Below are 21,369 nucleotides of genomic sequence, written 5' to 3' on the forward strand. Positions count from 1 at the left end.
CTGCTTTAGTTTTAAATCTTAAATAATTTTGGCTTTTTCTAATGAGCTTTGTTTAACTTTCTTACTGTATAATGGTGCTTCTCAAACTTTATATACATAGCCCTGCCCCCACCCCTACCCCCACGAATCTTCTATCCATAAAATTGTGAAGCAGGAAAAAGATTCATGCTTGCTTTATTGTCACACCTCAAACTGCAGAAGTTATGGCCGCAGTTAACAATGGAAAGGGCATTAAATTTGTAGGTGGAAGACAAGAACAGAAAACATGTTCCAGCTGTTGGCAACATGTGCCAGAAAGTGTTAAGCCTATATGTAGACTTGAGCAAAGGATCCCCTGAAATAAGTGACCATATTCACACAACTTTTATTTCAGTTTATTGTTATACTTGTTTTATTTTACCATTAGTTGTTGCTGTTACTCACTGTGCCTAATTTTAAAGTTAAACTTTATCATAGGTATGTATGTATAAGCAAGAACATAGTACATACCAGATTCAGTACTATTTGCAGTTTCAGGCATGTACTGGGAGTCTGGAACTTAAGCCCTACAGATAAGGGGAGACTACTGTATTTAAATTCACAACAGTTTATTTGTATAATATGAAATATCTTTTAAAATGTACATGGTGTTAAACATACTCAGAATGTGTTTTTTGGCAGGGATATCAGAAAAAGTAATGCTCTTTTTTTGTCTCAGTGCATCAAATCAAGTGATGCACAATTTCAGTTTGTCCCATTACTGGTAGTCACTTGATGAAGGTGATATCTCCTATGTTTCTCCACTGTAAAGGTGTTCTTTTTTCCTTTATAATAAGTATTTTATAAATACTATGTAAATATCTTGTTCGTCATCAAACTTTTACCCACTAGTTTTAACACCCATTGATAATTCCTACCTGAATCATTACTATGATTAATCATTGCCAAGTTGTGATTTTTAAATTTCATCATTCCTTCTACATTTATTGGTTGGCATTATAAGGAAAAGCTTTCTCTTCTCATTTATTTATGTCACTATGTGGTTATCAGTTATAAAATGAGGCTCAAATTATCTTAGATGTGGAAGCACCTTCATTCTGGCTTCTGAATCCTTTTGACGTGTCTGTCCCCCATTATTCTTTGAGCCCTTTCTTCCGGTCTCATACTTCCCCTTCTTTAACTTTAGAATTATCTATTTCTCAAAGTACCTGGGTCCTTTGAGTAGACAGTGGTATTTAGAAGCCAAGATCTGGCAGTATACTTGAACTGTGTGTGTGTGTGTGTGTGTGTGTAATTTATTGATTTGTTTGTTTATTTATTTTTAGAGAGAGGGGAAAGGAGAAAGAGAGGGAGAGAAACCATCACTGTGTGGTTGCCTCTCACTCGCGCCCCCAACTGGGGACCTGATATGCAACCTAGTCATGTGCCCTGACTGGGAATCGAACCAGTGACACTTGGCTCGCAGGCTGACGCTCAATCCACTGAGCCACAGCAGCCAGGTGTGTGTGCGTAATTTAAATACACAAACACATTTACCTCTATATATATACACACATATATTTTTTTAATCATGAGTTCATACCAAATACCTCCAGTTTTAATCTAACACCACAGGTTAATTCTAGTTTTCTCCCTTTCCTTATTTCTAACTGCCTTCATTATCAGTGAGAAACACTGCCCCAGTTATGTTCAGTATATTTACTTACTGCGTCAAACTCCTCCCCTTTCCCTTGTACCCTTCCTTCTTCAGGGTGCTTGAGTTCCTACTAGGCAAATTCTTCTGTTTCCACCCAACCCACCCCTGTCCCCCAGCACAAATACTTGCCTTGTTTAAAACTCATTTGTTGGTTTTTGGACTGAATTATTTTGGGAGAAAGGTAGAGAAGACTGTGCATGTTATTCTTTCTTCCTTGAGGCGTGGAGACCCTACATGTTATTCTTGCTCTTGGATATATTTTAGCTCTGACTTGGTCCATAATATATATGGCTGTTTCTTGTCAGACAGTGCTTGAATTAGTTAACATACCAGTTAATATAAGCTAGCCTACTTTTTTGTGCAGTTTTGTCAATGGGGGAGCCCTGGTTCTTCTTGTTGATGCATGTAAAGAATTACAGACCAGCAAATCTATTAGCGTGCAAAGTTTATTAGTGAATGGGAGAACAAAAGCAAGGGTAGCTAAAGCAAGGGTGGCCAAAGGCCAGGGTGGCAAGCTCTCCCTAGTGTGGCCCAGAGGCCCAGTGGCGAGCGTGCAAGTCCTTTGTTCTGAGGACTTACATAGTTAGTGGGATGGGGATGAAGAAGTTACATATTGATTGACCGAATAAGGTGGTGCCAGCTTTTCTCAGGGGAGTGTGACTACCCAAACTTAGGTATGTGTGGGGGTATGTTAGCCCGAATCCTTAGCTTGCTCCAGACTTCATATGTTCATCTGGTTGTAAAACACAAAAGCGAAGAGAGTCAGTTAATTAAAGTTGTGGCAGTTACCCACAGTTATTTATGGGCTCTTTCTGTAAGCATTAGGGACTTCCTCATAAAACAGAGAGCAACAGATAGGGACCAGAGGTAGGCAGTTAACCAAAGTTGTTTTATGGGTCTCTTCCCTTTGGGCACTGTGGACCTTCTTCTGCCTTTCTGGCCTTGGGATGAAAGCACAGTTTCAAAGGCTTTGCTTCCCAGATAGTGGAAAGGATACATAGAATTTCAAGCACTTTCCTTCTCCTATGCTAACATAATGTTTCTTGTGATGTTAGAACACCTGGCAATATTATCAGACCAGGCCCAGGACTGCTGAGTTAGCAGGTGAAACATGTCTCTCTCTGCTTCTAGCCTCCTCTATTATATTCTTTGTTAGATTGAAATGCTGAGGATCCTGCCTTTATTTCCCCTCTGCTACTCATTCTACTGTAACAGTTTTCCCCAAAATGTATGAGGATGCTCATCAGTTGATAAGCTCAGCATTTGAATTTTCCTACAGTGCTTGTTTAATCAGATTATTTCAAATAAATTATAGAAGCCATTGTAAATTGTTTTAATTTTTAAAGAACAAAGATAAATTTATTGCTCATTAAGAACCTTAGAAAGAAAATTTTAATAATGGAAAATTTGATTATGCAATGCATAATTATATTTGTTATACTTAGCTTTATATATTAACCTCTTTTAAAAAACTTCTGATAACACTGGGTCATTTTAATTTCTAAATAGCTTTCATATTTGTAAGTTATAAAAATACCAGAAAAGTATATACATTTATTCCAGTTTTCCTCATATGATGATATTGGATTGTATTTTTGCTTCAGTAATGAATATCATATCAACAGATCATCTACAAGCAAGTTGTTAATGACTTTGTAATTTAGTAAGTTTATAAAATTCTTAGAATTGTACCACCATGTAACATATGGTTTTATCACCACGTAGGAACAAAAATGTATACACACAACTAGGAGTTAGATTCCTTACTGATCTACTATAAACAAATCACCAATTTATATTTAAAACTGTTTCACTGTGGGAATCACTCTGAAATTGCAGGGTATTCAAATCTGAGATTTAGAACAGTAGTTCTCAGTGTGATCATCAGACCATGTTATCAGCAACACCTGAGAATTGTTAGAAATGTTAATTCACTGGCCCCACCCCACGTTATTCAATCAGAAATTCTGAGGGTACAGTCTGGCAATCTATTTTAGCAAGCCCTCCAAATGATTCTCTGAAATTTGAGAACTACTGATCTAGAGGAGAAAAATACTAGGAAAGAGAAAATGTATAAAGTTTTTTGGAAGCCCAGATGTTTATTTTGAATCTACTATGTTCTGGGTACCAAGAGAGAGGGTTTTAAATCATTAAATATTATTGCTATGTCTGTCTTCCTTTTCTAGCTTGATATTGCAGACTTCTCTTTCAAGGAAGCATATTATTAAAATAAAATCTTAACACTCTAAAGAAATCTTAGAATACTAAACAAAAGCAATAAAAATATTATGATTTAGGAAGTAATTACTAAATAGTATGTTATTATTTTTAATGAAACAATAAGGACATGAATTATATAAAGTAAAATTCTAGTATGACTGTTTTCCAAATGCCAGAGTTCTAGATTAAATACTAAAGACCATCCTAGGATTCTCAAAATACTAAAACAAAATTGAAACAATGAAAGACTTTAAAGGATAAAAGAAAGTTGAAAATAAAAAATTTGAAGCATAAGAAAGTCATTTCTTAAAATCAGAAAATAAAGCGAACAATGCTAATTTCATCAAATGGTTCATTGGAAATTGGTCCAAGGCAAGACCTGGTATCCAAATTAGAAAGAAGGAAAAAAGAGGGGAGGGAAAGAAAGGAAAGAAAGGCAGAAAGGCTTCAGTCCCTATGATTCTGAGCCATTAGAAAAATGATGCCTTGTTTCCTGGAATTCGTGAAAAATAGTTTTTCAAGTAATAAGACTTCTTCACAGTGTAAGGGCTGAGAGCCCTTACATACTTTTGTTTCAATGTATTACCTGTTTTTGAGGCCTTTTCATCAATGGAGAGAAATTAAAATGGTCTCTGTATCCATTAACTTCTCTTGTCTTCCATCCTTGAAATTCACTTATATGTCAGCATCTATGACAGTCCATTGTCATGTTCCTTTCCTTTTTCTCATCTTGTCTGCCTTCCTTTCTCTGTTGTCATTTCTATCCTGAAGATACTAAAACTCAAAACCTGTTCTGAATTGTTTTCAGGCTATTCTTTTGCCTTCTAATTCAAGTTCTGTTCTGTAACTAGATTAACCTTTCTAAAACAGCTTTCCCTTTGAAAAGGTTTCATTAGTTTGGCATAGGGTCTTTTTTTTCTGACCAATTTAGTTTTTTAAATATACTGTCTTTCACTCCTTACATGACAGGCTACCTCACTAGACTGATTATTCATCCTTTCCTGAGCAGAGCTAGTTTACTATTTACTTCTGCTCTTACAGTCATAGCTTTCTGTTCTCTCTCTTACCCAAGCTTCCCCTTTCACTGCTGTTGCCCCTGAAGACCCTGTATTACTTCCATTTTCTTTTCAAAGCTTCTCTAGGCCATTTTAAGCCATAGTTATCTTTCCTCTCTTGCCTTATTCTTTTGATGTGCATATTGCTTGTCTTCTGCAGAAAGATTCTAATGATGGTAAAAGAGTGCACCACACCTAGAATTTTGAGCACCATGCTCCCTCTATTGTGGGCACTAAATAATTGTTTTGTTTATTTGTAAAATTGGGATAGAAGTAAATAGCCTTATGGCTTTATACCTTTATGGCTAACTGAAGTAAAAGGAGGCAATGCTGAAATATTATGTAGCTTTTAAAAACATAATTAGTGGGCCCTGGCTGGGTGGATCAGTTGGTTGGAGCATCATTCCATAACCCCAAGAGGCTGTGGGTTCGATCCTTAGTCAGGGCGCATATGGAAGACAACAGATCGATGTTTCTCTCCCTCACCCCAGTCTCTCTAAAAGCAGTAAACATATCTTTGGGTGAGTATTTTAAAGTTTTCTTCTAATTATTAGGTCTTCGTAGACACTGTACCATATTGGGGAGTGTTTTGATCCTCTTTGTAATCTAATTTGTATATCAGCAGAGTAAGAAACATCCTAAAAATCCATCCCAATACTAGTGGGAGGACTGAGGAAGCCTGAGCAAAATTGAACAATTCATCTAAATTTTTCTGAGTTCTCATGAGCTGCATGAGTTATTTGGGATAGTAGGTTTATTTAGATCCTTGTGTGTAGTGTCACAACATGTCATAGTGGTTCCTATCTGTGAGTCATTCAATAATGATTGAACATCTACTCTATAAGTACTGTTCTAAAAACTAGAAATACAACAGTGGTCAAAATGACTAATATTCTAGTGAAGGGAACAGACAATGAACAAGCAAACAAATATCAGATAGTGATAAGTTAACTAAAATAGGGTGACATGACAATTACTTGGGTAGTCAAGGAAGTCTCAGAAATGTCGTTTAAACATATCTCAATAGCAAGAAGGTGATAGCATGTCAAGATCAGAAAGAACATTCCAGGAAGGGCAATAATTGCTAATGCAAAAGACCCTAAAGTCAGTGTCTCTTGTCTCTGTCTCTCTTACCCTCCTCTCCCACCTCCTCACCCCCTGTCTCTGTTACAAACCAAGAGGGCTACTAACTGATTTAACAGGTGGGCAGTATATACATTATGAATGCACTGGACAAAGGGATGATTCATGTCCTGGGCAGGCTGGAGTGGGACAGCACAAGCTTTCATCATGCTAATCAGAACAATGCACAATTTAAAATGTATGAATTGTTTATTTCTGAAATTTTCCATTTAATATTTTCAGACTGCAGTTGACCACAGGTAACTGAAACAGCAGAAGGTGAAAACACAGATGGGGAGAGAGGAATTGCTATAGATTTTGATACATAGATTTAGAGAAGGAAAAATTAAGGATTCTTGTAGTTGTTTGACTTGAGCAAGTAGGTAGATGGTAGTGCTTTTTACCAATAGGCAAGAATAGAGATGGAGCAGGTTTGGAAAGGTGAAAATTATATCAAGTTTGACACTGGGCTTGAGCTTTAAGTTCTGTAGAAGACATACATTAAAATATAAATATAATTAAATTGCTAAAGTCAAATATAGTAATACCTATATGCATTATATATATCTTTTGCTGTACAACTTAGTAACTTACAAAACAAACATCTATTTCCTCACAGTGTCTGAGTCAGGAATTCAGGAGCAGCTTGGCTGAGTGTTTCTGATGCAGGATTTCTGTGAGGTTGTTGCCAAAATGTCAGCTGGGGCTGCAGTCATCTGAGGGCTTGAGTGAGGCTGAAGGACTTGTTTCCAAGTTCACTTTAGTGGTTGTTGCCAGGATCTCTCAATTCTTCCCAGTTCTTCACCACATAAGCTTCTCTGTAGGGAAGCTACACATACTATCATATTTGCTACATTTGATTTGTTAGAAGTAAGCAATTAAGTACAGTTGGAAGGGAAGAGGAATGAGCCTTTGTCTTTTGAAGAAAGGGTATTCAAAGAATTTGTGGGACATCTCGTTAAACACCTGAAGAATATTGGAAGAATAAGTAAAATAAACCTAAAGTCCATCAAGTATTATCAGATTATAGTTTGTTCCTCTAATTACTCTTGTTTAGTATCAGAATTGCTAGATTTATGTTTGTATTCCCAGGACTGAATTCATATATGCTGAGTCCCTTCAATGACAATTCTCATGTAAATAGTCATCACAATGTGAAAACTTTATCATTTGATTTACCTTTCATCCCTTTGTACATTAAACCAATATCATTAGGTATCAAACATTAATTATTTTATGTTTTTGTGTTCTCACCACAGGTTATTGCTTACAACTCAGAAGGTAAAAGTAACCCAAGTGAAGTAGTAGAATTCACTACCTGCCCTGATAAACCAGGAGTACCTGTAAAGCCTTCAGTTAAAGGAAAGATACATTCACACAGTTTTAAAATAACTTGGGGTAAGATATTAGGCATATTTACACATCATTACTTTTATATTTGATTAAAATGATTTCAATATTAAGATAATCTTTAAAACATTTAAATAAATATATTAGCTCAAGCAAGTTTAATAGGAAATGTGTGTCATTGTTTGAGGTTCTTTTTTGTAGACAGCTATGTACTCACACATACCAAGTTCAGATTTGATAGAATCCACTGTAGGACTATAACAGGGTCAGTACTCTGTGAAATAGAAGATTATTGAACTTGTAGTTAATGCCACCTGCGTCATGGTCATCCTGCCTCTCATAAGAAATGAAAATCACTCATTTAAAACACATATATTGAATACCTGCTTATATACAACTTAATGCAAAAAAAACAATAGAGTAATGAGATGTTGATATTAATTTTTAAAAAGCATTGTAGGTGATTCTTTTTCCTTTTTAAGCGATCCTAGATTTGGTATTATGTTTATTAGGATTTTCTGTCATTTTAAATTGCATGTTCTTTGCCTAATACCACTTTTGTTTCTTTGGCTAGACCCACCAAAAGACAACGGAGGGGCAGCCATCAGTAAATATGTAGTGGAGATGGCAGAAGGTTCTCATGGTAAGAATAACTATTAAAAAATAATATTTTATATCAGTCTGCCTCTACTCTTCATGACTTAACATTTTATATGATCTCTTTTCTTTCCTCTTTGTTCTTTTTTTCTTTTGTTTGTAGTAGTTGGGATTTTGCCTGTTATGATCCACTTTGAGTTATAATCTCCAGAAATACAGCAGATCAAGTGTAAGATTGCTGTGCACCTATATTATTACATTTATACTTTATTGTTTTTTGTTTATTCACATTGCTCAGGTCCAGTGTTTTTAAGGTCTTCTGAAGTTAGTTTATTCACTTAGATTTATACCCAGATATATCAGAGAAAAATTATCTTACAAAATTTAACATTATACTAGTTTTAGTAATAAATTTTATGCCTAGTGAACTTTATTCTTGAATGACACATTTAATAATTTTTATTTCTATAAAATGACCTAGTGCCTGCAAAACATAGGGATGTCTTTTAATTAAGACTCAACTTCCTATGGTGTTGGTTTTTTTCTTTTCTTTGTGTGTTATAACGTTATTACTGGACCAGTAAACACATTTTAAATGCTTAATTAAAAACAAATTATCAATATAAGCCAGAGTCTGTACAGAGTTACAGAGATATTTCCCTTTAACAAAGCCATGCAAAATTTGTCTAGGAAGCTACACACATAAAGAAAATTAGATCATTTCCAGGAAACTCTAAACAAGCTTAAATTGTTTCTGACAAATTATATAAACACTTATTTTGTGAAGCTAGGATACCTGCCGTGTCCATTATACCAAAACGTTAAACATTACCTTGGAGCTGATTGAACATAATTCTTCACTTACAGGAAACAAATGGGATATGATACACAGTGGAGCTACTAGGGAACATCTTTGTGATCGACTGAATCCAGGCTGTTTCTATCGTTTACGGGTTTACTGCATCAGTGATGGAGGACAGAGTGCGGTAATACTTACATAGATTTTTTTTTTTAAGTGTGGTCAAATGAAATGACATCACCAGATACCACTTCAAATATTAAAATGTAATTTCTGTGACCTAGGTGGTTAATTTTATACTGACCAAAATATTCTAATAATAGTACTTAGCTTACTTATAGTCTCTATTCAGTGAATATCTATTCTCTGCTTGGTGTTTAGCTTTGGAAAAAGCAAATATATAAGAACATTGCAGAAAATTTTATAAAGATAAATTTTAGTATAACCATACCTAACAAATAGAAATAAAATAACTGAAGCTGATTTACTGTTCTGTAAGTTATGTGTATCAGTATAAACCGTAAAATAATCACTTACTATTTAAACACAGATTCTAATATTTACTTATTTCAGAAAAGTTGGTAATTATTTTTATTCTTAAGAGATCCAGTAACCAAAATAAACTTAAAATGTGCCATTGACTATATATGAGATATATGTAATGTTCTGGAGAAGTATGTTTTTTAATAGGAGTGATTTTTTTTTAATGAATATAATTCATAATTATTATTTTTCAAATGAAGTTTAATGCAATAAAAGTACTTTTAAAAATTAATTATAAGCTTTTTGTTGAAAATGCAAGTATTGTGAAACTTGAGTACAAGTCCTGCCCAACAGGCTTGGGATCCAATTGCTTCATTTTATCTAATGAGAGAATCTGGATTTTATAAGAAAGCAAACCTGTCCTGCACAGCACCTTCGACCCCCACAGAAATTTGTCTGATATAGCATTATAGCATTCTTATACCTCAGAATAAGGTGATGACCAAATACTTTATTTATCTTTGGAAAGAAAGTTAAGTGTAAATCTTAATACAGTGTAGATAAGGAATATGGCACTGGGTTTGTGTTAATATTTTTAAGAAAATAAATTAAAACTAGAAGACTTTTTTAAAATGGCATAGTAGCAGAAAGTAATACCAAACACCTGGAATAATGACAAATACTTGGGAAAACTTTATTTTTGAACTATTTTTTACCTGATTTCTGAATTATGTATTTTTAGGTGGAAAGGAAGAGGAGCCTTTTTAATTAAATAAGTAAATGAGTGTTTAGGTTAAAAATGCAGTATACAGTAAAGTAGTCAAAATGGTCTAAACCTCCTGATAATATGGCAAATAACATTTACAGAATATTAAAACATACTTTCTTAGAAGACATTTGTGGATTCATTTCGACAGGGTGAAAGACAGTGCCCATTAGGTTTTGTTAGAGGTAGGGCTTTTTTGTTTTTTATTAATGGAAATAAGAAAAGGAAGAGTTTTTACTTTATTTTGTTTGATAACTTACTATGTACATAGTATTTATGGTGTCTTTATTTGTCTATATAAATTCTACATTTTAATGACTTAGTTGGCTTTTGATTTTACTCAGAACTTTCTTTTCAGTTGACAGTCAAATGTAGTTTTAAATTTGGTGTGATCTTTCTCTTATTTTTCTTTAACAAAAACAGTCTGATTATTTAGCTTGGGGCATTTTTGTTTTGTTTTTGCTTTTGTTTTAGCAGGTATCTGAAACTTTACTTGTGCAGACGCCAGCTGTGCCTCCTGGCCCATGCCTCCCTCCCAGATTACAGGGTAGATCCAAAGCAAAAGAAATACAATTACGATGGGGTAATTTCCATTTTGGTAATAAATTTTAATTAAGTTAATACTAATATGTTCCTCTTGTTAAGTTGCATAAATCTTTCCACCTTTAGGACCACCTCTGGTCGATGGTGGGTCTCCCATTTCCTGCTACAGTGTGGAAATGTCTTCTGTAGAAAAAGATGAACCCAGAGAAGTTTACCAAGGTTCTGAAGTAGAATGTACAGTGAGCAACCTTCTTCCTGGAAAGACTTACAGCTTCAGACTGCGTGCAGCTAATAAAATGGGGGTAGGAAGACCCTAATGACTGAATTATAATTACAGTGGTGTTTCATGTAACATATATAACTGCATCCTTATTTGTGACGTCATATTTTATAGTTCACAATTTTAAGCCTACATTGATAAATAAGAGAGAGGTCAGTATATACCATAACTTAATTATTATAGAATCTCAATATTTTCAATCCCACTTACAATTTGTGACATTTTAGACTTCAGCTGGGCTAAAATTTGCCTTTCACGTAGTGCTAATAGGCTTTACTTAGTACATTTAAGAGTAGAAACAAGATCATAAGATAAAATATTTGTTTTTTGAGGCTGGTTGTATACAGCATTTACTTTCCATCAACAACTAATTGTGACATTATTTTTTGCCTAAGGAAAAATTTACATTTTAAGCTTTTCTGGTTTTGTGTGAAGTTTTTGTTTGTTTGTTTTTTGGTTTGGGTTTTTTTTTGTTTGTTTGTTTTGTTTTTTAGTATTATCTAAATATCTTGCCCAGGTCTGTGTGGCTGAGTTGGTTGGAAAATTGTCCCACAACTGAAAGATTGTGCGTTTGATTAATGGTCAGGGCACATTCCTAGGTTGCAGGTTCAATTCCCATTTCAGTGCATACGGGAGGCAGCCAGTCGATGTTTCTTATATTGCTGTTTCTCTCTCTCCCTTCTCTCTCTAGAGGCAATGAAATAAATGTCCTCTAGTGAGGATAAAATAAATAAATAAATATATACATATATATATATCTGTACAACTCCATAAAATGGACAAAATAGGCAATATCTCTGCTTTACAACTCAGGAGACTGGGGCTCAGAGAAACTAAATATCTTGCCCACAGTCACACAGACTAAAAAGTGATAGAGGTAGGCCATAGGTTTGTCAGACTCTAGAGCCAAAGCCCTTTCCATACAACTATGACAACCTCTCATCTCCCTGCATTAAAGCAGGTTTTATTCTAAGGTCAAAGCAGTAATTTTTGATCTCAGTTGAGTATCATTGTTTCTTTGAACTATTCTATAATTAAAATTTAACAAAATTAAACTAAGCTTTTTTTCTTTCCATTAACGTTTTAATGAACTGTACTATATGTTCTCCAGTTGAATTCAGCATTTATATCTGTAACCTTATTTTTCAATTTCTTTTCTTTTTTTTCAAGTATATTTTATTGATTATGTTAACAATAGTTCCAATTTTTTTCCTCTTTGCTCTTCTCTGCCCAGTACCCCTCTTCCCTCCAGTAATCCCACCCCCCCTTAGTTCATGTCCATGGGTTGTGCATATAAGTTGTTTGGCTACACCATTTCCTATGTTATTCTTAACATCCCCTTGTCTATTTTGTACCAACTGATTATGCTCCTTAGCCCTGCACCATTTCCCCATTTCTCCCCCTCCCACCTCCCAGCTGATAACCTTCCAAATGATCGCCATACCTAGGATTCTGTTCCTATTCTGGTTTGCTTAGTTGGATTTTGGTTTTACTTTTTAGATTCAGTTGTTGATAGTTGTGAGTTTGTTTTCATTTTAGTGTTCATAGTTATGGTCTTCTTTTTCTTAAGTAAGTCCCTTTATCATTTCATATAATAATGGCTTGGTGATGATGAACTCCTTTAGCTTTACCTTGTCTTGGAAGCACTTCATCTGCCCTTCCATTCCAAATGATAGCTTTGCTGGATAGAGTAATCTTGGTTGCAGGTTGCTCTGCATCACATTGAATACTGCTTGCCAGTCCCTTCCTGCCTACAAAGTGTCTTCTGAGAAATCAGCTGATAGTCCTATAGGCACCCCCCTATAGGCAACTCTCCGCCTCTCTCTTGCTGCCCCCAGGACTCTGTCTTTATCTTTCACCTTTGGCATCGCAATTATGATGCATCCTGTTGTGGTCCCCTCTGGGTCCAGCTCACCTGGGACCCTCCATGCTTCCCGGACCTGTATGTCCATCTCCTTCGCAAAATTTAGGAAGTTTTCCTCATTTTTTTCAATTCTTGCTCCCTCATTCTGCACTGGTTGACTGTTTTCTTCCTTATGTTCCAAATCATTGATTTGAACCCTGGTTTCCTTCCCTTCGCCATTGGTTTTGTGTGAATTTTCCTTCATTTCACTTAGCATAGCCTTCACTTCTTCTCTTATGCATTTGCCGAACTCAAGCATATCTGTCAAGCCTGAGCATCTTTATCACCAGTGTTTTGAATTCTACATCTGTTAGGTTGGCTATCTCCTCGTCACTTAGTTCTCCCACTGGAACCTTGATCTCTTTCCCCTTTTGGGCCATACTTCTGTGTCTCCTCATTCTGACAGGCACCTGTGTTTGTTTGCCTCTGCGTCCCAGTAGAGTTGTCGCTCCTGTTACATTGTAAGGGGTGGAGCCTTAGGGATTCGTCAGTACAGGGCGACCTATTTCACCACATTTTGGCGCTGTATGTTGGGAAGGGGTCTGAGAGGGAACAATGCCACCTGCCCAGCACTTGCTTCTTTTCCAGGAACCCTCCCACTTCCGTACCGGACTGGCGCCCCTCTAGCTGCTGTCCTGGCCATCATTCCCAGAGTGGGTGGGTCTGCAGACATTCTAGGACTGTGGGAGCCCTTTAAACAAGTAGACTCTGCTGAGACTGGCAGTTTCTGTCTCCACCCCAATGCCCACTGGTCTGCATAGTCAGGAGCAGTGAGGCTTGATTTTCCCCAGTGCTGGGACCATGAGCTGCGAGGTCCAGTAAGGAGCTAGGAATGCTCCCCAGGTGTCCCTCCTGTCTTTTTAAAACGTGTGACTGCGCTTTCTGCCTGCCTGCCTGCCGCTGCTACTGCCGCCACCACACTGCGTCCTCTCCACCCCTCCTACCTGTCTGGATGAGTATTTCTTCTGTATATCTTTGTTTGCTGGACTTCCATGCAGTTTGATTTTCTGGAACTTCTGGTTGTTTCTAGTTTTGAGGTAGTGGTATTCCTTCTTAATTGTGGAGGGAGACACAGTGTGTCTGTCTACGCCTCCATCTTGGCCAGAAGTCCGAAAAGATTCTCTATTTTTCTATTTCTTACATGCCAAGTTTATATAGTACTTGGTTGGCAGTTCTTACATAAGTCATTATCTTGTCATCCCCACAGGCAGCAGTGTATTGGGATAGCATCTTTAATACTAGTACATATCCTTAATCTGTATTTTCAGGTTTGTAATAATTTGTCTAAATTATCTTGAGTAAATGCTTGCTTTCTGTATTTCCAAAGAATGTATTTTTTAGACCCTTGTAAAGTTTTAAGATAGCATTTATGCCTACCATCTCTCGGTTTTTTAATTGGTATCCATTTTTTCACTCCTCACATAATGTCTTCTTACTGATTCCACCTACCTAATTCCTTTATGCCCTGCCTTTCTTACCCAAAAAAAAAAAAAAAATAGTTCATGAAGGAATAAGGGTCAGAAGAAGAAACTACAGTAATACTCCACATATTCACTTCCATGATCATTAAATGATTTTGCATCCTGTGGATGCTTTTAGAATTATATTATGACTAATTAATCTTGAAGGAGAGGAATTATGCACTTAAATGAATTTTATGGAGAGCTATGTCATCAGTAGGTGAGAAATGAAAACGCTCGTTATATTTGTTTTTCTAGTTTGGACTCTTTTCAGAAAAATGTGATATTACTACAGCCCCAGGACCACCAGATCAATGCAAGCCCCCTCAAGTAACATGCAGATCTGCAACTTGTGCACAAGTGAATTGGGAGGTATTGTAATTTCCATTGACTTTTATGTACTTTCTTAAGAAATTAGAAGTTTATATAAAATAATATAAAGATCCTGTTCATAATATCTCCTAAATTATACAAAAAGTGTCATTAAATTTACATGGCAAAAAGTGAGCTCTTTTTTCTCTTTGAAGCATTTAAGAAAGGTGTATTTACAAGTATTTAGATTCTTGTTCGTGATGTACTTTGTATTTTTGTCAAAGGTTTGTGTCAATACTGAGATATTTAACCACTAGCTAGCTTAATGTTCAGAACATTCATAGGAATTAGTATAATACTATTTCTCATAATTATTATCTCCAGTGTATTTATTGTGTATAGTGATAGTCAGTAATGATAATTACATTTTCAGTTTCCTTTGATATTTAACAAAGAAAATATCTGTGTATGATGTACCGTTTTATATTACTTACTAGAAATATTTTTAAATATATTTACCTTAAAGTACTCTTTCTAAAGTGATTCAGTGATATTTCTTTTTCTAATCAAAACAATGTTATATTTTTGATGAATCTTAAATTCAGGTGGTCTTAATAAATAAAAATAGTATTGGGTAGTCTTAATTCTGCTTAAATGTTTAAAGAAATTCAGAAGCAACCCAGTTTTCAATATGTTTGGGTAAAGAATATTTTTGCCCAAAAGCTATTTAATTAATGTCAAAACTTAAGACCTTCATCATTTTCTTAACTCAAAGGTCCCTTTGAGTAATGGAACTGATGTCACTGATTATCGATTGGAGTGGGGAGGAGTTGAAGGAAGTATGCAGATATGTTACTGTGGGCCCGGTCTCAGTTATGAATTAAAAGGACTTTCACCAGCAACGACCTATTATTGCAGAGTCCAGGTAAAAGCAATCTGGGCCTTGTTACTTACTTTATCCAGGGTTTTGTGAGCATTTTCATATGTCTTTGTTAACTATGGGCTCTGTTAATTTCTAGGCTCTGAGTATTGTGGGTGCTGGCCCTTTCAGTGAAGTAGCAGCCTGTGTTACTCCACCATCAGTTCCTGCTATTGTGACTTGTCTTCAAGAAATAAGTGATGATGATATAAAAAATCCCAATTATTCACCTTCTACATGCCTTGCAATAAGCTGGGAAAAGCCTTGTGACCATGGCTCAGAAATCCTTGCCTACAGCATAGACTTTGGAGATAAACAGCCTTTGACAGTAGGAAAGGTTACAAGCTATATTATAGACAATTTGCAGCCAGATACAACATACAGGTACACTATAAAAACTATGCTAATATTTGTCTAGACTAGAGAGACACTTTAAAAGCATAATCATAAACTAAACATTTTTTCTTTTATGTGGTATTTAGAATACGAATTCAAGCCTTGAACAGCCTTGGAGCTGGTCCTTTCAGCCACGTGATAAAATTAAAAACTAAGCCCCTCCCTCCTGATCCACCTCGTCTGGAATGTGTTGCCTTCAGCCACCAGAACCTTAAGCTGAAATGGGGAGAAGGAACCCCAAAAATATTGTCAGCAGATTCTGTTCAGTACCACCTTCAGATGGTGGATAAGAATGGAAGGTAGGTGTTTTTAAGTGCTGCTTTGTGTAGTTTCTTGGGTTTTAAGTATGTAAATTTTTATAAACAATAGAAGTAAATAAATTTTTAAAAATAGAATTAGCATGATAATTTTTAAGTGTGCTGTCTTTGAAGCGTTAGAAGACACAATGAAGACTTTCTGGTTTTAACTTGCGAGTGGGATGCCAAGAAAGAAAATTAAGGGGACTATTCTTTGGCTCACATCTCTAACCCAGCAATTTTCAACCTTTTTCACATCATGGCACACATAAACTAATTAGTAAAATTCGGCAGTACACACACACACACACAAAAAAAATAGGTATAATTTTGATCCATTCACACTGCACAGCTATTATTATATTGGCTATTGTCACATTTTCACTTGACAGGTATTTCATGTTTTAAAAATTCTTGTGGCATACCTGTTGAAAATCACTGCTTTAATGCATTTACTTTCTTCATACTAGTAAAAGAAACATAATCTCTGCTAATTCTTGAATGCTTATTTTCAGCAAGAGGCAATTTTTACAGTAAATGATTGTTATTTTCATCCCCTTCCTAGTATTTACATTTGGAATAGTGAAAGAAGGTTTACTGGAAACAAGTCTAATAAGTATTTGAAAAATAATATAGATTCTATTAAAGATAGCCTATACTATGATCTATATTCTATTATAGAACTTCAGTTAATATTTAGCTAGCACCCAGAGGATTGTTATAGGGTATGACTAGTGGCCTTGGTTATAGAAAATAAATTATAAAATTTTTGACATTGTGGATTTACTATATAAATTTAATAAATCAATTTAATATCTGTAGTTACTGACCTTCTATTTACATTTGCTGTAGGATAATGTCAGAATGCTATTTCAGCTGTTCCCTGACCACAGATTTTGTCATTGTTCATCTTTGTCAACAGTGATTTTACCACTGTTTTTATCCTATCTTTAAATACACACACATGCGATTAAGAAGGCAAGGCTTATTCAATTATTGCTTCTTGGAAATTACTGTTACTTCAGATCACTAAACATTTCATTTTTAACCTGACTATGGTTTTCAGACTACTAGAATTATATGAGCATTCATTATTCATTTCCCAACTTCCAAAAAATTTAAAAACAGCCAATCAAAAATATTGGGAAACATTCAAGTTATAGGTAACATACATAATATTAAACTTCCCCTCAAACAATTCAAGTGAATAATTTATGGGAAATAATATTTTCTCTCATACTACTATGTAAATCTCTAGAAAAACATCACCAGATCAGCTAAATTATGCCTGGGAAAAAGAGTTATCTTTTTTATGTGACAAATTATATACCTATGACTCCAGTTAGAAATAATTTATAATAAAAATTGTGGTGTTCTGAATATATTTATTTAATGTGTACATTAAAGCACAATTAGAAGCCTGAAAATCATGGCTGGATATGAAATTTAGCAATAATTTTTCAGAAAACTATGTCCAATTAAGAAATTTACCACTTCTGTGATTTTCATCATGTGATGAAAAAACACATATTTATTTGGAGTGACAAACCAACCCTGACATTAAATTCCTAAATAATATCCCAAATGTACTTTTTAGTAGTTTTTAAACATAAGATAGTCAAGGATTATTTTTAATGAATCATTTCCATTTTAGATTTGTATCCTTGTACAGAGGTCCATGTCATACATACAAAGTACAAAGACTTAATGAGTCAACATCCTATAAATTCTGTATTCAAGCTTGTAATGAATCAGGGGAAGGTCCTCTCTCCCAAGAATATATTTTCACTACTACAAAATCTGTCCCAGCTGCCTTGAAAGGTAAGTTATACATCAAGTTATTTTATTCAATAGCAAACTGTTTTTAAATGCGTTGTCTTCAAGTGCTTTATGTACTGTTATAAAAATTTATCATTCAACATATGTCCAATATTTAAATTATAAGAAAGAAATTGGATAGGCCCACCTACTGGTAGTTTTCACTCAATAATAAAAGCTATTTTATCTGACAGATTGATACTCAGACAAGTACTGGTTTTTGTCACTGACCTTTTTAATAATCTAACATAAAAATACTAAATTGAATAGATAGGCTGGTTTTCTAATAGGGTCATTAGCTGTTTCTGCTATTGTTATTCAAAGAAAAACAATTACAAATTCTGGGGTTTTTTCATTTATTGTTATTTGGATTTCAGGGAGAAAGCCAGGTTGTCTTAAACAAAATGTGAATTCTTTAATTTTTAAACTAAATTTATACACACACACACACACACACACACATACATATACATGCATACATTTGTATACACAAATATCTTTAAAATTAATTTCAGAGGAGTTCTTATTTAAAAGTGATCACAGCAAGGTTGTACTTGGCGCATTTAGCCAAAAACACTAAAATTCCTAACACTCTGAGGACAAATCACAGACTTCTGATACAATGTTCTGGATCATGTACTTGAATATACAAGCAGTTAATGGGACTGTTCTTGAATAGTATTTCTAACAATGATGACAGAGACAGTCATATGTGGTCAAAGAACTAGGAGTATTTTTTGACTCATCCTCTTAAGAGATTAAATTATGAATTTCATCTTCTAGTTATGCTCTTAAAAGTACCATTGTAGTTGTTTTTGAACTTTCATATACCCCTCTGTTGCCTTCTTAGCTCAATAAAAAAGTGCTTATCTTGACAAATCTTAGTCAATCTAGGCAGTATAGATTCTGTGGTAAATTGTATAGCCTGAAGATAATAAGAGTGAACCATTGATCATTTCTCTGCAAGTTTTTTAAAATTCACTGATATTTATTTCTTAATAATAGTTTTAAAGTTTTGTTGATGATTGAAACAAGTGTACATGTAATGTTTCAAGTGAAAATTCAGTAGAGCAGATTTTTATTTTTTGTTCTCTATAGCCCCCAAAATAGAGAAAGTAAATGATCACATTTGTGAAATTACATGGGAGTATTTACAGCCAATGAAAGGTGATCCAGTTATTTACAGTCTTCAGGTTATGGTTGGAAAAGATTCTGAATTCAAACAGGTACGTGCCAAGATATAATTCTGTGGATACATATTTCTACCTTTCTCGTTTTTATAAATTTTTCAGTGTAAGATTTGACTATCTTTATCTTCCTAATTCAAAAACATTTGTCCAACCCATAGATACAGAGAACAAATTGATAGTCACAAGATTATGGGTTGGGGTGAAAAAGGTAAAGGGATTAGGAAGTACAAACTAGCAGTTATAAAAATAGTCACAAGTTGTAAAGTACAGCATAGGGAATATAGTCAATAATATTGTATTAATTACATATGGTGTCAAATGGGTACTAGAATTATCAGGATGATCACTTCCTAAGTTATATAAATGTCTAATCACTATGTTGTATGCCTGAAACTAATATATGTCAACTATAATTGAAAAAAAATGTGTTCAGTACTTAAAATGTTCCAAATATTAGTAACTACACAGTACCTCAGGATTCAAAATATTTTGGATGTGAACTACACTTAAACAGATTATTCACTCATTTGACAAGTATTTATTGAACTCTGTACCAGACACACAGGTACATGAATAAAAAGTTTTTGTCTCCATGGAGCTTGCATTCTAGTAGAAAAAGAGGTACTAAAAGCAACAAAACACATCAGTATATTGTCTGCTAGATAGTCATAGCTGCAGTGGAGAAAAAATAAAACTGGGTGAAAGGAATAGGGAGTGTGTTGTTTTATACAGGGAGTCAAATTACATTTGTACAGAGACCCAGAGGAAGTAAATATGGAGAGAAGAGTGTTTCATGACAAGGAAACAACAGGTGCAAGGACCCTGAGGTAGGAATATGATTGATAAATTTAATGAACAAGGAGGCCAGTATGGTTGGGTCAGTGTGAGCAAGGGGAAGAATGGTAGGGAGAATCCATGAGTAGTGTGGATATCATGTAGGTCACTATAGGCCATACTGTCACTTGCATTCCATGTAAAATGAGAAGCCAGTAGAGGATTTTGACCAGAGGTGTCACATGGTAAGATACAAGGTCATTTTGTTTAGAGTGGGACATGCGCAGAAGCAGAGAGACCATTAAGGAGGCTTTTACAGTAATAATAATATTCATAATTATAATGCAGTGTTGTGAATACTAAAGTAGGCACAGTTATTGTGGAAGCCTAGAGGAAATATCAACTTCCTGGCCAAGAAATTTTAAAGATAAAGAACTTTTTCATACAACTCAGAAGCCTAATTTCTATATTTATTTCATCTGACTTTCTGTTTTTGCTCTCAACCGTCTCAATTTTGAGCGTTTTTAAGCTGGGTAGTATCTCATCGTGTTTTTTTCTTCCTACTAGGAAACCAGTCATTCATCTTTATTTGGATCTCCCATTATAACTATTAATAATAGAATATTTTCCAGTATAGATATATTTTTCTTTTGAATTTTGTTAAGTGTGATGTGTCATTTCTTAACTAAAATTACAAAAGGCCCCAAAGAGTCATACTAAGTTTGGCATTGATTGTTTAAGCCATCTACAAATTGACATGATAATTAGATTTTAATATAATTTATAGATAAGCAGGTTTCCTTCCAAGGAGGAAGCAAAATTAATATTAAAGAAATCGTATTACATGTTTAGAGGAAATAGGGACCCCACATTTGAGTAGTATATGAATTTTAATAAATATATCAGTACATAAAAGAGCAATGCTAATTCTCATTTAACTTAAAAGCTAAAACTTACCATCCCTTTCAAAAGCTAAAACTTACCATCCCTTTCACATACTTCAGATTGTAAGCACTCTGGAAAACTTAAAATACCAGTTTCCTTAGAACTTCATTTGTATATGTTCATCTAAATCTCTTAAATGTTGATAAAATTTTACAACTTATTGGCAAGTTATATTTCAAAAGTTTTAAAGTATTTTTGAGAGTTTTATTCCATTCATAGAATTTGATATTTTATGTAATATTTATTTGACACTCAACACACATGTATTAAATACTACATATGAAGAATAGAGATGGTACTAAACTGTTACTGTTTTGATTTCAAGAGTTGTTTAGAATTAAATTAGGAAGTATGCAGAAATTTTATAAACATGAGATTTTATATAATCAAACAAAAGGTCATAATGAAGATAAACTCTACATTATAAAAAGGAATGATTTATTCTAACTGGACTTTGGAATGTTTT

The 21,369-nt window shown here is 34.5% G+C and overlaps 1 protein-coding gene across 2 annotated transcripts in view; it reads left to right on the forward strand.

Annotated features, from left to right (window-relative positions):
* The window catches only part of FNDC3A (fibronectin type III domain containing 3A), a 244,613-nt gene that overhangs the window by 216,035 nt on the left and 7,209 nt on the right, over positions 1–21,369 (forward strand). The window contains exons 15-25 of one of the 2 annotated variants that reach the window (XM_090258101.1): positions 7,332–7,470; positions 7,997–8,065; positions 8,887–9,005; positions 10,542–10,650; positions 10,737–10,912; positions 14,512–14,625; positions 15,341–15,490; positions 15,585–15,868; positions 15,967–16,179; positions 17,831–17,997; positions 19,093–19,220. In XM_090258101.1, coding sequence (XP_090114227.1) covers positions 7,332–7,470; positions 7,997–8,065; positions 8,887–9,005; positions 10,542–10,650; positions 10,737–10,912; positions 14,512–14,625; positions 15,341–15,490; positions 15,585–15,868; positions 15,967–16,179; positions 17,831–17,997; positions 19,093–19,220 — 1,668 coding nt within the window. The remainder of the gene's footprint in view (positions 1–7,331; positions 7,471–7,996; positions 8,066–8,886; positions 9,006–10,541; positions 10,651–10,736; positions 10,913–14,511; positions 14,626–15,340; positions 15,491–15,584; positions 15,869–15,966; positions 16,180–17,830; positions 17,998–19,092; positions 19,221–21,369) is intronic. The other variant, XM_090258102.1, reaches the window with a different exon arrangement.

This window comes from Furipterus horrens, unplaced genomic scaffold (assembly GCF_987537825.1).
Source record: "Furipterus horrens unplaced genomic scaffold, mFurHor1.1.pri manual_scaffold_12, whole genome shotgun sequence".
Classification (NCBI taxonomy): domain Eukaryota; kingdom Metazoa; phylum Chordata; class Mammalia; order Chiroptera; family Furipteridae; genus Furipterus; species Furipterus horrens.